At 36.2% G+C, this 17565-nt stretch overlaps 1 protein-coding gene across 1 annotated transcript in view; it reads right to left on the bottom strand.

Moving 5' to 3' along the window:
* LOC149784645 (uncharacterized) overlaps nucleotides 1-16528 on the bottom strand; it is a 129444-nt gene extending 112916 nt beyond the window's left edge. Inside the window, exons 1-2 of the mRNA XM_089933021.1 lie at nucleotides 16453-16528; nucleotides 1572-2348 (exon numbers count right to left, since the gene is read on the bottom strand). Coding sequence (XP_089789147.1) covers nucleotides 1572-2348; nucleotides 16453-16528 — 853 coding nt within the window. The remainder of the gene's footprint in view (nucleotides 1-1571; nucleotides 2349-16452) is intronic.
* Between the last annotated feature and the right edge of the window lie 1037 nt (nucleotides 16529-17565).

Raw genomic sequence — 17565 nt, 5'->3', positions numbered from 1 at the left:
TTATCATGCCAGCAATTTTACAATTAAAAAGAGTATGTAATGTATATATTATTATTCGTAAGATTGTTGATGTTGTAAATACAAAATAAATAATTCCTAATTATAAGCATAAGTATATGCAGACCAGCAAGTTGTTCTCCACCTTTTTTTTTTGTTTGACTGGCGGCCCGTCAAACAAAAAAAAAAAAGGTGGAGAACAACTTGCTAGTCTAAAGTATCTGATAAACATTTTAATCATTCTTTAGTACAAAACCTGAACAAATTTCCTAACTTTAAAATTATGATAAAAAATATAAATCCTTATTTTCAAATATTATTATTCCTATTTCTATTTATTATTAAACTAATAAAAATATTGTCATCTGAATATTTTAATTATTGCATATTCTACATTCATATTTATTGCTCTTTATGTCTTATATAATAATAATAATAATAATAATGTCTAAATTACTTGCCATTTTAAATGCAGTCACGGAGAATGTTAATTTTTACCTGCGCGAGCATCCGCGTGAAGACCATGCATTAGTTACGAATCTGGTAAACAATTTCGAAGACCGGCTACGATTCATAATAGACCCGAGCCAAACCATAATATTCTTATTTAATACCAGTATTCTGTCGAATTTCACTGAAGAAACAATACTAAATTAACGCAGCATCATTTAAATTATAAGTCCGCTATGTTCATTCATCTAAGAACTTCTTTCATTGTCAACCGCGTGTTTCCGGTGTGCCATATAAGGCACTGTTTTCTTCTTTGTAAGCGTAAACTAATCGTAGTAAATATGGCGTGTATTAAATAATGTCTCATGGATTATCCAAATATGGCAAACCTTGTGCGTGAAGTGAATGACCGTGTTGTCTGATAGTGATCAAATTATGTAAACATTCCAATGTATTTTACCGTAAATAGGTAAATATTTTTTAAGTTGATAAATTTCCCTTGCAAGATCAGCACAGAACCGCTCCATACACATGAATGCCATATAGAATATAAAAAATAGAAGAAAAAAAGAAACAAACTGCATAAACACACGACACCCTGAACGATCTGGTGTGAACCAGATTTCAAAGTCGCGTGCAGGGATTTATCAATAAAAGCGCCACCTTCTGGGAAAAAAATGTGTATTGCCATGAACTGGTAATGACGTGAGTTTAGTAGCCAACTGTCATTGTGATAGTCCAGATAGAATTATAATTTTTATATTAAATTATATTAAAATTGTGTGACGACAGACAAGTTGCAGGTAAGTTAACAATCAGGAATGAATAATCTTGGCTATAACAACAGCTGCATTAAATTTTAAAATAATACATAATATTTTATTTATACTTAAAATCAACAAAGAGTCATATGCACGTCGACGATGGTGGACACTTAAATCACGACAAAAAATTATATATTCCACTTTAATTTTATTTTACATCTTTTAATCATATTTGTCTTTATAATTAAGTTTTAACTGTAACATGTATAACTAATATTTGTGTTATAAAGGTGAATCAGGAAATGTAAACAAACAAAGTATGTAGTTTTCGTTCTAAAAGTTTATGTAAAATGGAAATACCTGATTGATATGAATATTCCAGTCTGTAGACAGTAATCACATTACTTTCACTGCTTGTGGTGTAAAGTACTCCATGATGGTCATCATAGAATATTCCAATTGGACTTGATGACACTGTGTGTATGGTCACTAGTTGACCTCTGTCTGTCAGCTGATGAATTATGTTAGATTTGTGGTCACACACGTACACACAATCCCTGTCAGCCATTATCGACCCCGGGTATTTTAATTCCTGGTGTTGATACAGAAACTTGTGTGTGTGTGGATTAAAAATATCATATGCATACACACCTATAGTAGTGTCGTCATAAGTGTCACACGAGATGTAGACTGTGTTGTCTTTAATGGCCAAGTGAGTAATACCATACCCTTTACAGACCTTGTGAGTTGAGTCTACACTTCCATCTGTAAGGTTTACAACACACCAGTACAACATCATGTCGTCCCATTTCCAACCGCTGACAACGAGTTTGTCTGAATTCAATTTTGCCACTGAATTACATCTATCAATTCCTGTCCTTACATCTAATGTTTTGACCCGTTTTACGTCATGTATAGATTTCAATGACATGATTACAATCTTACTGTCTCCCAGACACACAGCTACTTCCGTCTTGCTAATAAGACAGACACCCATGGGACGGGACTCCAGTTTGTGTGATGTACACAGTTTACCGTCATGTCGATTGTAAATCTGGAGATTCCACGCATAACAGTCTATGACCAGCAACGTGTCTTCTGTCACCACAACGCCATTGTAGTCGGGTTCACGGCCGGCTGTGGATAAAAAGAATGACTTATATAAGGATGCGGAATGACAACATCAGGATAGGGAATACTCAAAATACAGATATATACACTTTTAGTAAGCAATGATATAAAAACTTGTAAACATCTATATATTATTTTCTGACCTAAACCAAAAATCCAATTTCGTAATTTAGACACCACCACCATTATCGTAATAGTCGTATTATTTTTTTTAGTATTGCTATTAGTACCTACAGCTACATTTAATTACTCTGACCTGGAAATGAGTTACAGATGGAACCAAATTCGCGGTGTGCAACGAACTATATTATAGTTGCTATTTTATAACGGTTTGCAACTGTTACTACTACTACGATTACTACTACTACTACTACTACTACTACTACTACTACTAATAATAACTGTTATTTTCTTTCATGCTAAGCAGTTATTTACTGGATTTTTGACAGAGAAATAATTTGTATAATTTATGATACAAATATGTTTTCACTACCCGTCAGTAGATACACGATATATGCTGAAATGAGTGAATAATGGACATTTTTAATCAAGTGAGGAAAAAAAAGTATTTTCACGTGTGTCAAAATATATCCTTTATTCGCTCGTACTTACAAACTTTATTTTGGTTTTATTCTCATACGCACTGGCTAGCAAGATGTATAACATATTGAAGTAGCAGATTTCTTATTTCGTCCCAAGCGATTTCAGCGGTTTACAGTTTATGTTCTGCTGTGTCTTATGATTATTCGTACAGAAATATAAACAGTAACATTACTCTCATTCCCAATTCGAAGGAAAATATCACATTAAGAAAAAATGTAACTCCTTCTTGCATTTGAAATTTTCTCGATTATAATGGAGACAGCCATATTTGCCACTCGATTAGGAAAGCGTATACAAATAATTTCGAATTTCACGGTTATTATTCATGTTTATTGACGGTCAGTGATTTTTTTCTCCAATGCAATGCAATTATATATCAGAAAATCCAGTAAATCACGGCCTAGCATAAATAAATATACATAGCATCATGGCCAAAAATTGACCACTATAAAACCGGTATCTTTTTTTGCATCGTATACCTTAGTTGGGAAAGAGGAAACACAACAGAACACAAACGGTAATCGAGCAAGATAAATGCTACTTCAATGTGTTAAACATATTCCTAGCAAATAAGTGTGATCATAAAATAAAAATACAATTTCAATGGTCCGAGTAAAGTAGGGCTAAAAAGGTAGCGGTGATTTTACATAAATTTAAAATAACTCCTGAAAACTGTCATATGTGATCAATAACCCAACAATCAATATAACACCATTCAGAGTATTAGTGACATAGTATAAGTTTAAACGATAAGCACTTGGTACAGGCGTTGTTTCTGTTAGTAAAAACGAATAATTTTTTTACAATATCTACTCCCCTTCAGAAAATTTGCAGAGCAAGAGGTGGGTATTGCCATTAATTTTCCCTTTTAATACCGGGAACAAACCGGCCCTGTACCCCTGGCACTTAAAACACTATTTATAAATAAATAAAATTAAACGATAAAGAAATATATTGTCATAATATATTTGCCATGCTACTCATCATTATGAGTATATACTTCCCTGGCTATTTCAATGAAAAGTCCCGTTTGCATGTAAACTTCTGCATTCACCATCGTTGTCGTCTGCTACAAAATCCGGCTACAAGTTCCGCATAGCTCGCGCTTTTTCTAGGCGCATTAATACATAAAACAAGATTCACTGGAACCTCTGAGACATCTGTTCCAAACATTCGAAAACCATGAACCCGACTATATGGCAGCGTTGCCTGGTTCCTGGACCTACGTAGCTACAGACGCTTCAAAATGGGGTCAGACTGGTTTATCAATTGTTTTCCACAATTAATACATTTGAAGATACGGTCAAAAGAGAACTACCTCAAAAGGTATGTCTTCGGTACTATGAAATGTAACGTTGTTCATACAGATTGCATATAAATAAAATTTAGATTGCCCATTTTTAAAATTATAAAGCTTAAGCGTGAATATTATACACAGAGTGCTCGTACTGGACCAACAGTGTAACGTGGGCAGCATCTCATGTGACAACGGTGCTTCATTTGTCAGCAATTTCGGATTTACTTAGTTACTAACTTAGTGAGTTGGTTAGCTTCTTATAACCTTTGACCTTTTCTAACGTATTGTATGACTTTAGCAATTAGTAACAAGGATAAGCGATCTTCAAACCACGTGCAATGTTCTGATGATTACACAAGTTCAAGACGGCTATATGGTGCCTTTTGAGACCGTTATCAATATTGTATGGAAGCTTCCAACGATATCGCCTTTTACACCCATTACCGCCTGAATTATCTTGTGAAAATAATTCAACGTAAACCCAGTTTTACAGTTACCCGTGTTCATTGCATTCATGGCCAACTGCATTTTAAAAAAGCACATGTTATCTGTTATTTTCATAACTATGACATTGTCATTTATTTCATGTTTGTGAGTTGACATAAATTTAATGCTCTTCTTAAAATAAACCTCTATATGACCACTACATAATTTGAGATGATGATGCTTTGTATTCAGTCCAGTCATGCCTGACAACTGTACTCAGTAAAAGTACCGCTATCTGTCATTCTATCTAGGCATGGTATGATCAACTTGTCCAGGCGAGCAGCACCATCATAGGGTATTGCATGTGCTTTTGGTTTTCAAATTTAGATTCAACCCATATATAGGGAAAGTCTATTTCTTGCCTTTTGTTGATTTTCATACACAGAATAATAAACTGTGAAAAAATATGTACTTGGTAACATTATAAAATTTAATAATTCCTCGGACCATTCTTACATTTAATAATTGGAATGTCTCATGTGTTGCAATCACAAGATATAAATTAACTGAATCTCATTACACCTGATTGTTCTTAAGTAAACAATGTTTTTTATTATTTCTTTTATTAGCAGTATGATAAATTACCATAAGCATTTGTAGGTGAGCAGCACATGATGTAGGTTTAAGACATCACAATCTGTTTGTACCCTAATTTAAGTCCAGCCTTTTTGTGGACCGGTATTTAATAAAAAATGCTGTCTCACTTAGGAACGGGCCCTGGTGGCCAATGAATTTAAAGTACTCGCCATTACCGATCACTTCCATGTAACCTCAATTCACTTGGGTTCAAATCTCAGGATAGATGAATATTTGTTGGAATATGAGAAAGTGTGTCACCAGCTTCCAATGGTTTGGTGGTTCTTACCAAAGTTTTCTTGGGTTCTTCCTCCACCAGTTACAATGGCCACCATGCATAGCTTATACTTTGCTCAAAAATTGCATTTAAACCACAACATCTGACTGAAGTAAATTAATGCTCTGTTTCTGTGATTTTATTTACTGTACTTGACTAAAATTCCATTGATTTTAGCAAAGTAGGGCACTTTCTAAATTTTTTTCTCAGTCTCCATTCAAACCTGGACTAAAAATATCTCACAGTTCCAGTATCTCTCTTGCTCTATCAGATGTGATAGACAATTGTTACTCATACAGCAGGATCATCAGCAGTAGTTAATTGTTAGGTTTAAATAGTAATTTGCAATGTAATATGTACCTAATTAATGCATATATTGTACTCATATTAGGTCTTTACCCAAGGAAAGACAAATTGGTTATATAGTATTCAATGTATTATGTACCTTATCAATGTATATATTGTACTCATATTAGGTCTTTATCCAAATAAAGACACAAATTGGTTTTATAGTATTCAACATAATATGTACCTAATCAATGCATATATTGTACTCTTATTAGGTCTTTACCCAAGGAAAGACACAAATTGGTTATATAGTATTCAATGTATTATGTACCTTTTCAATGTATATATTGTACTCATATTAGGTCTTTAATCAAGACACAAATTGGTTATATAGTATTCAACATAATATGTACCTAATCAATGCATATATTGTACTCTTATTAGGTCTTTACCCAAGGAAAGGCACAAATTGGTTATATAGTATTCAATGTATTATCTACCTAATCAATGTATATATTGTACTCATATTAGGTCTTTAACCAAGTAAAGACAAAGGTTGGTTTGGGGACACCATTTCATCACTGGCTGTCACACTATAAATTGTAAGAAATCTGTCTCAAACAATATTAAGTCAGACACAACCAGATTAGATATTTAGATATCTTGAGTGGGTGGAAAGACTCAAATTTGTTCTGGTAATGGACAATATTTTAAAATTAGTTGTACATATTTCTTTTACCATTTTGTCTCATATTTGTGCAAAAAAAAACTGTAGGCAACATTAAGAGAAATCACTTAAGATTGACAAGTGGAATTTGATAGGCATGCTAATATTATATTGAAATAACCTGATTAAACTTTCATGCCTTTTTGTAATTTTCATCTTGACATATTTGTAAAAATTTGAGACATGGATTTGATTGACATAAACCACAGGATGAAGATTAAGCTAAAATCATTTAAGTACACAACTCAGACCTTGTTTGCATGTAAATTGTAACAAGGATATCAACAAGAATAAAGCTATTTAGTTAAACCAGGCCAGATCAGATGCTTATATGTATTGCGTAGGTATTTAGCCAAACCAGGCCAGATCAGATATTTAGATGTATTGAGTAGGCATTTACCCAAACCAGGCCAGATTAGATATTTAGATGTATTGAGTAGGTATTTAGCCAAACCAGGCCAGATATCACATATTTAGATGTATTGAGTATGTATTTAGTCAAATCATGACCAGATATCACATATGTAGATGTATTGAGTATGTATTTAGCCAAACCAGGCCAGATATCAGATATTTAGATGTATTGAATAGCTATTTAGCCAAACCAGGCCAGGTCAGATATTTAGATGTATTAAATAGGTATTTAGCCAAACCAGACCAGATCAGATATTTGGATGTATTGAGTAGCTATTTAGCCAAAACAGGCCAGATCAGATATTTAAATGTATTGAGTAGGTACTAAGATCTCTTTAGATTCTGGTGACTCTGTTATCATGTTTTATTTTTGCACACATATTTAAAATTTAGAATGAAAATTATATAAAAAAATAACAAAACAATTGCTGGCATGGTTCATAAACAATCACATATGGTAGACATATAAAATGAAGTAAATAGGTTTTGTTTTAATATGTACATGATCTGTATAGGTTTTCATGGTGTTATAACAATTCTTCCAGTTTGTCAATCTGATTAAAATCTGAGCTGCACTGTCCTACAAGAAAAACAGTGGAGATCTAATTTTAATCAGAGTGCTCAGTTTGTACACCTTACATCACAATTTTAATTTGGTTTTGTTTTTAAACCAAAAACTGTTAAATCGGTTTAGGAAAAAAAAATATTCAAGCAAGGTACATATGTTGAATGCTTATGTAGACTACTTCATTAGATTGAATGTTTTTTATAGCAGTTTTTCATATCCTTTACTTCTTGCACAAAATATGTGATTTTCATTTACTGCAAAATCAGGTATTTGTATATCACACTGCAAATAATACTTCATTTACTTCCCCTTACTATATTTTGCCTGTTCATCTATGACGTACCATTATAGCAGAATGACATTATCATGGAGGGGGAGGGAGGGTGATATGTTTTGTCTTCCATAACAAAACCCTTCAATTTCACCAAAGTGTAAGTACTATGATATCAATGCTCAGTCAGATTAATGCATTCCAACACATCCCATGCTAAGGTGTGCGAATTTAAAAAATATGGCTTTGCATATATATTTATTTTTTTCTGCATCTAGGTAGACTATATATGTAGTCATACTTTTCCCAATTGCTAGTATTATTATCATTGTCTGTTTTCACATATCTCTTCATTAGCATAATTATACTGACATTTAATGTCTGAAACTGAGAAAGAAAACAAAAACATTGTTTGTTCCTATGGCTTCCATTCTTGTCATTTCCTTATACATTGGACTTTATGGTGACTTTAGAACGTTATACCCGTACAGCAGATGAATAGTTTTGGTATAGACCTTCAGGGCAAAGACAATACTGACTCCACTTCCATATCAGTTGGTAAATATACTGTATCAAGGCAACTTTGGACAGAATCTCCTGTATTCAACACCACCACCACCAACAACAAAGGCATGCGTTCTTTTTACCCCTTGATATGTATCCACATGATTCTGAACATCATACTTGTCCCTTCACAACAATCAGCGCCTATGATTATTGTTTGATTGGGTAGGGGTGGTTGTGTGTGTATAAAATAAAAGAGAATGTTACGTAAAACATTTTATGTACTGCATCACAGAATAGATTAAATGTAGCACTTTCAATGTCTGAGCAAGTTATTGTCAGTAGATAAATATGGCAAAATCGATTTTTGTTTTGTCACTCCGAACCGCCAACCGCACATTCGCCATTCTGTTTACATTAGATACGGTTGTCAAGTGCCTGAATCGGTCGTAACTTTTATATCAAATGTAACTCGGGGAGCAGTCTAAGTTTCGGTTCAAAGGCTTTTCATTGTTACGTCATCAGTGATGAGTGACGTAGACAGCGTTCAGCCTTTTAACATCGTCAGACCTGTGTTGCATCGCCACAAACAAAGAGTTCCTAGATTATTCCACCAACATATTCCGAAAAGTCTTCCCATTTTGGAATAAATCTTGAGTAGGCATTGAACGCGATCTTAACTGTGTATGCTGCATTTATCGAAGGTCCTGATTTTCTCCAGTAGCATTTCGAACCTAATTTAAAGCCTGTGAGGGGTATGCTCAGTGCAATTGAAGGCCAAGGCCATGGGGTTATTAAGTGTAATGTACACTGTTTATTCATAGGTTGGATTCTAAAGTTTAGTACGAAAAAGATATTTGGATCTTTACTTTTACGAGTGTGTAAAGAGATAACGGTAGTGGAAACCTTTGAATAAATGTCATTGTCGTCGATATTGTTATCATTTTCAATTATTTATTAGCATAATTGCCGTAAACTGGCATCACCCCCCTCCCCGTGTTTATCATCATCTTCGTTGTTATTATGGACATGGACGATGCTATTTAATTCTATTTTTTTTTTCTTTTTTTTTTTTGTTGTAATATTATTTTTGTGATGATGATGGTAATGGTGAGGATTATTCCTGTTGTTTTTCTTGCATATTTTTGTTTATTTTTTTATTTATTAGCTGTTGTTGCTTTGGGTTTAATGCCATTTCTCAGCGCAAGACAGGGCTTACATGGCTGCCAGTAAAACTGGTAGAGGAAGAACCCTGGAAGCTCAATGGTGAATGCAGTTAGAACAACATCTAAATCTTTGTCCTCACCCAGCACCCAAAAAGGGTTTTAAGTATGGAGTGGCAAGGAATATGTATACAATCGACTGTCCGCGACCGTTTAAGAGTTAAAAAAATAAAAATAATTTGGTCTTTTTGATGTGACTTTTAGTGTACAGGTAAATTTAAAATGCATGGAGAAATTTCAGTCAATTCTTTACTCAAACTCGAATCGTGGACCACGCACTAAAAATACAATCGAGTTCCTGGGCAAATAATTCTTTTTTTTTTAAAGAAAAAGATGTAGAATTTACTTCCCCACAAAGGCATTTCCGAATCACTCATAAAAAAAATTCATACGATGTCCCTTGATCATAGCGGTATTTGAGATAATGACCACTCATATTTGTTTTGGTAAAAGACACCCTCTAGATTCCAGACCCAAAATAAAAGTGATCATTTTGCATTTAAATCTTTCGCTCCGGTGACGTAGTGGTTAGAGCCTCCGCCTCGGATAAGGCAAGTCGCCGGTTAAAACCCCGGTCGATTCATACCAAAGACTCATACAAATGATACTAGCAGCTGCCTCGCCTGGCGTTCGGCATTAAGAGATTAGTATTAAGACTGGTCGGCCTGGCATCAGGATAATGTGACTGGGTGGGACATCATGCTACATGTCTGCGGCATGATGCTCCAGTGCTAAAGATCACTATGAACTGCCACAATGTAGAGATCGAAGGGATATGACTGAAAAATTGCTAAAGCTACGTTCAAAATCCAAATCCATTTAATCGAGTGAAAAACCATGTGCATCATAATAATCGCTCCAGACTATACTGTGATAAATTCAAATAACGATTTTTAGGAACGTGATGTAAAATTTTCATGTGTTCAACATGAAAACAATAATCTGAATATGAGGTGATACTGTGTATCTGTTTACAAGTTCGGATGGGACAAAGTGTGGTTAAAGGCTGATGTGTTACAAGTTTGGATAGAAAAAGAGTGTGGTCAAAGATAGATGTGTTGCAAGTTTGAGTGAGAAAAGAGAATGGACAAAGATAGATGTGTTGCAAGTTTGGATGAGAAAAGAGTGTGGACAAAGATAGATTTGTTGCAAGTTTGGGTGAGAAAAGAGTGTGGACAAAGATAGATTTGTTGCAAGCTTGGGTGAGAAAAGAGTGTAGACAAAGATAGATGTGTTGCAAGTTTGGGTGAGAAAAGAGTGTGGACAAAGATAGATGTGTTGCAAGTTTGGGTGAGAAAAGAGTGTGGTCAAAGATAGATGTGTTGCAAGTTTGGGTGAGAAAAAAGTATGGACAAAGATAGATGTGTTGCAAGTTTGGATGAGAAAAGAGCGTGGACAAAGATAGATGTGTTGCAAGTTTGGATGAGAAAAGAGCGTGGACAAAGATAGATGTGTTGCAAGTTTGGGTGAGAAAAGAGTGTGGACAAAGATAGATTTGTTGCAAGCTTGGGTGAGAAAAGAGTGTAGACAAAGATAGATGTGTTGCAAGTTTGGGTGAGAAAAGAGTGTGGACAAAGATAGATGTGTTGCAAGTTTGGGTGAGAAAAGAGTGTGGACAAAGATAGATGTGTTGCAAGTTTGGGTGAGAAAAGAGTGTGGACAAAGATAGATGTGTTGCAAGTTTGGGTGAGAAAAGAGTTTGGACAAAGACAGATGTGTTGCAAATTTGGATGATAAAAGCGTGTGTTCAAAGATGTGTCGTGTTACAAGTCTGGATGGGATAAGAGTGCGGTCAAAGACGTGTTGCAAGTTTGGATGGGATATGGATGTGGTCAAAGAGAGTTGTGTTACAAATGTGGATGGGATAAGAGTACGGTCAAAGTTAGATGTGTTACAAGTTTGGATGGGATAAGAATGTTGTCAAAGAAAGTTGTGTTACAAACTAACATTGAAGATAATAAACATTTACCAATTTTAAAAAAAATGAAGTGTTTTTGAAAAGATGAAAATTTATATATTACATTCAGTGATCATAACATTCAAATATACAGCACCAACCAATATATCAAGATTGCTAAAATTGAAATAAGCAGCGTCAACCCTGATAGCAAGATTTTTAAAATTAAAATAAGCAGGTTCAACGATGTAGACAAGATTCTTACCTGAAGTGAGCAGTCAACCCTGATAGCAAGATTCTTAACACTGAAGTGGGCAGAGTCAACCCTGATAGCAGGATTTGTAACACTGAAGTAATCAGCTTTACGACAACAATGCAACATAAGATGTATTCTGGTGGAAACCCCGAGTTGGTATTATTTTTCGTTCTGAAGGAATAAAGATGACAAGATTTTCAAAATGGCTACCATGGTGGCCATACTGGACATCTGATTGTCGCCATTTTCATTCAGATCTGAACATTTTATAAGAAGTATTTTTGTGAAAATTCAATGTTGATACAACTGCCCTTTCGAGATGAGTGACAATAAAAAAAATTGTGTAAGTCAGATTTTTATTAAAGGCCAACTAGACATCATATGACGTCGCTTGGTAAAAATCTCAGTGTGCATACCACCATCTTTTATGGAGGAGTTTGTGGTCTTGTGGGTTTGACGCTGATTTGCATCACGTGATAGCCTATATATAGTCGGAGATATATTTGGTGGACGAAGAACGCACGAAAATCCAGGTAGTAGCATCTAAAAAGCGGTTCCGAACACACTGAAACATGTTTCTTTTGACATGTTTGAATATGGTTTATTTCGAAATTTGGTTCGCTCCTCCTCATATTTTAGTACGATGTAACAAAAAAGCACTCTACAGTTTCACCGGTTACTTACACGTTAGTGGTGTGCATGATTTGGAGAAGACGTTCTTTAGTGATGCAGCATTTGCTGTGTAACATGATGAGGTCCCTATCGCTAATGTGGTTCGTTGGAAAATTAAAAGGACAGTCTGTTTTTGAAGCACTAGACAGCATTATCGGTGCTGAGTCGCGGAAACCATGAAAATTATGGGTGGATCACGGCAGCGGGTTTTACAATAAAACCGTCTCGGATTGGCTTCAAAAACTAATATTGTATTGTACAGCACACGAAATCAGGGCAAAGATGTGGTCGCTGAGCGGATGAACAGGACACCGATGAACCGCACGTGGAAAACATTTTCCAGTGATAACACTCATCGGTATTAGATCTTTAACCGGAGATTGTGAACCAATACAATCACACAAGGTTTGACAGCACAAACATTACGCGCGCTGCAGCACGACCTGATGACCGTAAACTGAAAGTGACAAACGCGTTATTTTAAGCATAAATTTCAGGTGGGCGACCACGTAAGAATCAGCAGATAAAGCACCGTTGGAAAAGGATACACACCGAACCAGACACAGGAAGTGTTTATGGTAGATAAAATTCAGAAGACGCTGACGGTCATTTACACGCTTAAAGTTGTGGAAGGAGAGCCTATTGATGGTGTTTTAACTAGCAGAAATTACTATGAAGCAGCCAGGACGTGTTTAGCATCGAAAAAGTCATTTAGACTAAAGGCAAAAAATTTCTCATAAAATTCTTTGGTTTCCCAGACAAATTCAACTCGTAGAAACGTGTGGATCCCGACAGCGGCGTTAATAACGCAGGAAAAATAATTTTGTCATAAGCCGCTAACACGTTTTTGCCAGTGACGGGTCGGCATTTACAAACATGTTCGGGCAGTCCCATCAACTCAAAATTACGCTTGAACACATAATCGAATTTAATAAAATTGTATCCGGCGGGAAAAGGCCAGCACGTTACCAGTTTTAGCAAATGACAAAATTGCTGTCCTTGTTGCGCATTAATGTTAAAATGATTCAGTTTGTTTTCTATGTGGTATTGCAGATAATGCTTCTGGGCTGACAACTGTTGTTGCTGGTACCGTCTCCAGTTGACTCTTTTGTACACGTTGGGGGTTTATCTCGGCAAAAAGCAACTCGGGAATAACTACGATTCGCTATCTTCACAATCTCATCAAAACGCTTAACTACAGACGCCAGCATCGGATAGGTTTTATAGCAATAATAAACAATCAATTAAAGAACATATCGTATATACACAGTAGAATTTAGAAGGAGGGTTTTGACAAAATTTTAAATGTGCATTTTGACGAGCCCGCGTGGGATCGATTAAATACCGCGGTATCGGGATCTGGTATACGACGCGTGCTGCATTCGCACACCAGAGAGCACCGCAGCATCAAATTCAATGTGATCGTCTATGTGCGTTTAGTTAAGCTCTTTGAGGATGGCAACGACATCATTAAAGAGGTGCTCGAGTCCAATTTTGTTACTCGGCAGCGTGCTCTTTTTAACGTGGAAGATATCGACCGCAAATCCCATTGTACAAGAAGATAGTACAGGAGGTAGATCAATTTCAATGTATCTCTTCTGGTTGGGAGTTCGATGTCGTGACAAAACGCATCGTCAACACGTCCAAGTATAATCCGCTCTGGGCAAGTTCGTGGTTACCAGTGCCCGACAAAAAGCATACATCCAGAGTTTGATCAGTGTTGAAAACATACACAACAATTGCTTCATGTGGGCGGTGGTATCCGCCCTTTATTCTGCGGAGAAAAATGCAGACCTTGTCAGCACTAAGCGCGATACCAAAAGCATGCTAAATTTCACTGGAATTTTGTTTCCGGTGCAAGTCGCCGACATCCCTAAATTTGAAAAAGAAAATAAAATCGGCATTAATTTATTTGGGTTTGGCGCGGAAGTGTGCCCGTTCAAACTGATATCCCTCGGTGCACAAGAAACCTTCATTGATCTCCTGTTTGTCCATATAGAGGCCACAAGGATCTAACATTTTTCCAGGATCATGAGAGGACAGGTCTCCAAGTGAAAGTACCAGATGTTCTTTTGTAAAACAATGTTTGACAGGATTCACCACACAGGATAAGCTCGAAAATTCTATTTTGATTGAGTTAACGTCATGGCGATGAAGCCATCTAAAATAAAGAAAGAATAAAATCTCATTTGACAATGTTTACTGCACGACGAGGGTTCCTTTTGTCGTATGCGTCTATATCGAAGCGTTGATCGTTCCCACTCGCGAAGGAAATGCACCGTATCAATAGCACATGCCGTGTAGTTTTTGTTTCTAAAATCGTCAGTGAAAGCGAACAGCACAATTTTGACGCGAGACTTTGCAGATTATGTGGAAAAATTCGTTCAGGATGTGCTTTATGTGGCCAGTAAAAACAATGACATCATGAAGGGTACGGGATCATGACTTAGTACGTGACGTTTAAAGGGGTTTATCCCTTCGAGCACGTGAGCGACAGGAGTAGACTCGAAGAAATATCTCTGCTGGCCAGAGAAGCATTTTACAGTTCTCTTACCGATTTGTACATCATCGAAGCGGATTATGCCCATGCAACGAGTGTGGGACGTGCTTGGAATGGTCAACATGGGAGATTAGCACGATTTGTCTGTCCAAGGACGTGTTATATTATTGCTCACGTATTTTCACTCATTTTCTGAATCAGACATCTGTCTATTAAAGATGGCACACAGTAATTATCACCTCTTCTTAGAAACATCAAGGTCTTTTGACCTGGGTACCCAATAAGTGTCAATCATTCTAAGAAATGTCAGACAACACCGTCTTTCAAACACGGCACCAAGTAATTTTCATTCATTTATAGAAACAACTTACAACACAGTCTTTTGTATACTGATTTTACTCAATTTTAGAAACATTATCCAAGACATTCTTTTGAAAAGGGCAACCGGTAATTTTCAGTCGTTTTACAAACATCAGACAATACATTCTTTAGAACAGAGCACACATTAAATTTTCACTCGTTTTTAGAAAGACACAAATAGATATTATAACTAAAAATAATGTAACTGTTTCAAACTTCTTTCGATAAATACTTTGATTCCTGAATGAAGAAACCCACGTGAAAAGATGAAGATGTACATATACTTTATAAAGATATGATTATGTGTACATTCAATGGTATTTTTCTTTTAGTGCGTCACAGGGTCTGTAGAGGCGAATACATACAGAAATAACTACAATTATTAACACATGAATACATTAATAAAAGGTATAGGGATTCTCTGGTGATCTGATTGCCATCAATCCAAAGCCTGATACAGCAATGCAGGTCAAATTAGGCCCGTAAATTTTGCAATTTTCAAGATCGGTATAGGATATTATGCCAACATAAAGATATATATTGGATTCATTTGGGTTTAGCACGAGGTAAATACATAATGTAATCCAAAGTATTTTATTACTAAAGAGCATACGAAGACTCCATCCTTAAATCCATAATTATCTGCGGGGCCCCGAATGGCCGAGTGGTCCAAAGCGCTCTCCGTTACGGGTCACTGCCATCTCACCTCTATCTACATGGGTTCGGGCCTCGGATTCAGCCAATGTGGGTATATGAGAAAGCTTGCCAGTAGCTTCTCGTGGGTCGGTGGTTCTTTCCGGGGTTTTCCCGGGTTTCTTCCTCCACCATTAATACTGGCCGCAATGTATAGCCTATCGTGTGCTGAAAAATGGCGTTAAACCCTACAACAACAACATCAAATTATCTGCACAGTCGGACAATTGTCGTGAACCGGTCTATCTCCTACGCATCCTGTATATTTAAAATGGTAACGTTATACAGTAGGGTTAAGTAAATTTGCTGAACATTTTCATTACGTATATTATACCTTAAGCTGCACATGAAATATATAAGCATGTCGTCTAGATTTAGGCTTGCTGAAATGCTGACGATGGTATATTATTTCCGCCTATCCAGCTTAGTACCTTTTTGAACAGTATTTATACCTTTTGACGTGTTAGCAAAAAGCATAAAGTTTGTTATATTACTTACCTTCTTCTGTTTTTAGTTCCAGAGTCTTGTATTTGACCAGCCTGGAAATAACCTCTTGTGATCTTGCTGTGGCCATTGTGTTGTTGAAATGACGAATGGTTACGGTCGTATTGACACTAGGTCAAGAGTGTTGTCAACCTAACGCAGTGCCAAAGTTAGGACTGGACTGTCAACCTAATATAGTGACGATCCGGGGCTGCAACACTATAGAGAACAATGATGTATATAACTACTTTTGTATTTAGAAATTATTGTCGTGATAACAGATTGTGTGCAAAAGAACAATGTCTTAAGCATTAAGTAAGTATCTAGTAAGTTATACAGAAAAGAAGTTTACAATGTGTTCATGGTGCATGTACGAATAGAAACACCGTGTATAATTGCTTTGTGAACAAAGTGGAAAGGAGTTTTCACTCACGTTTTCAAGTTCACCTGGTCAAAGACCAAGTAAGTTCATGACATGGTCTTGCGTTTGTCTTCCGTCATCCTTACTGCTGAATTGGTGTTCGACACATTGCAGTGACTTTGGACATATTTACCCATTTCCTGAATTTTGTCGCAGTTACGGAATTGTTCTAAATTCTGCGCCATGAACTGGATCTGAATTTCGTACCTCTCTCTCTCTCTCTCTCTCTCTCTCTCGCTCGTTCTATCTCTCTCTCTCTCTCTCTCTCTCTCTCTCTCTCACACTCACACATCCCACTGCAAAGTAAACACCGAACTTCATCTGAATTTCGTAACTTTCTCTCACTCTCTCTCACACACACACAAACATCCCACTGCAAAGTAAACACCGCTCTTTCCAGAGCATCAGGGCTTTGACCTTGAAACGGACGTATTTCTCATCGTACATATGTCTCTCAAGAACTGTATGAATGATTTCAAGCACATCTATAATTCACAATACATGATTCCCATTGCGTGTTTTGCAAACGGATTTAAATCACACTGGTTGATGCAAAAGCTGATGTTAAATGGGGAATCCAGACTACATTGTCAGTAACGATTCAAGAGTGTCACACATGATCTTTTCTCGGGAAGGATTAAAATGTAATATAGAGTTTAGAAGGAGGGTTTTGACAAAAATGTATATGTGCATTTTGACAAGCCCGT

The sequence above is a fragment of the Sinohyriopsis cumingii genome, chromosome 14 (genome assembly GCF_028554795.1).
Source record: "Sinohyriopsis cumingii isolate HCF-2022 chromosome 14, ASM2855479v2, whole genome shotgun sequence".
NCBI classification, from domain to species: Eukaryota; Metazoa; Mollusca; class Bivalvia; order Unionida; family Unionidae; genus Sinohyriopsis; species Sinohyriopsis cumingii.
The sequence above is the reverse complement of the archived record's forward strand: the minus strand, read 5'-3'. Positions and strand labels throughout refer to the sequence as shown.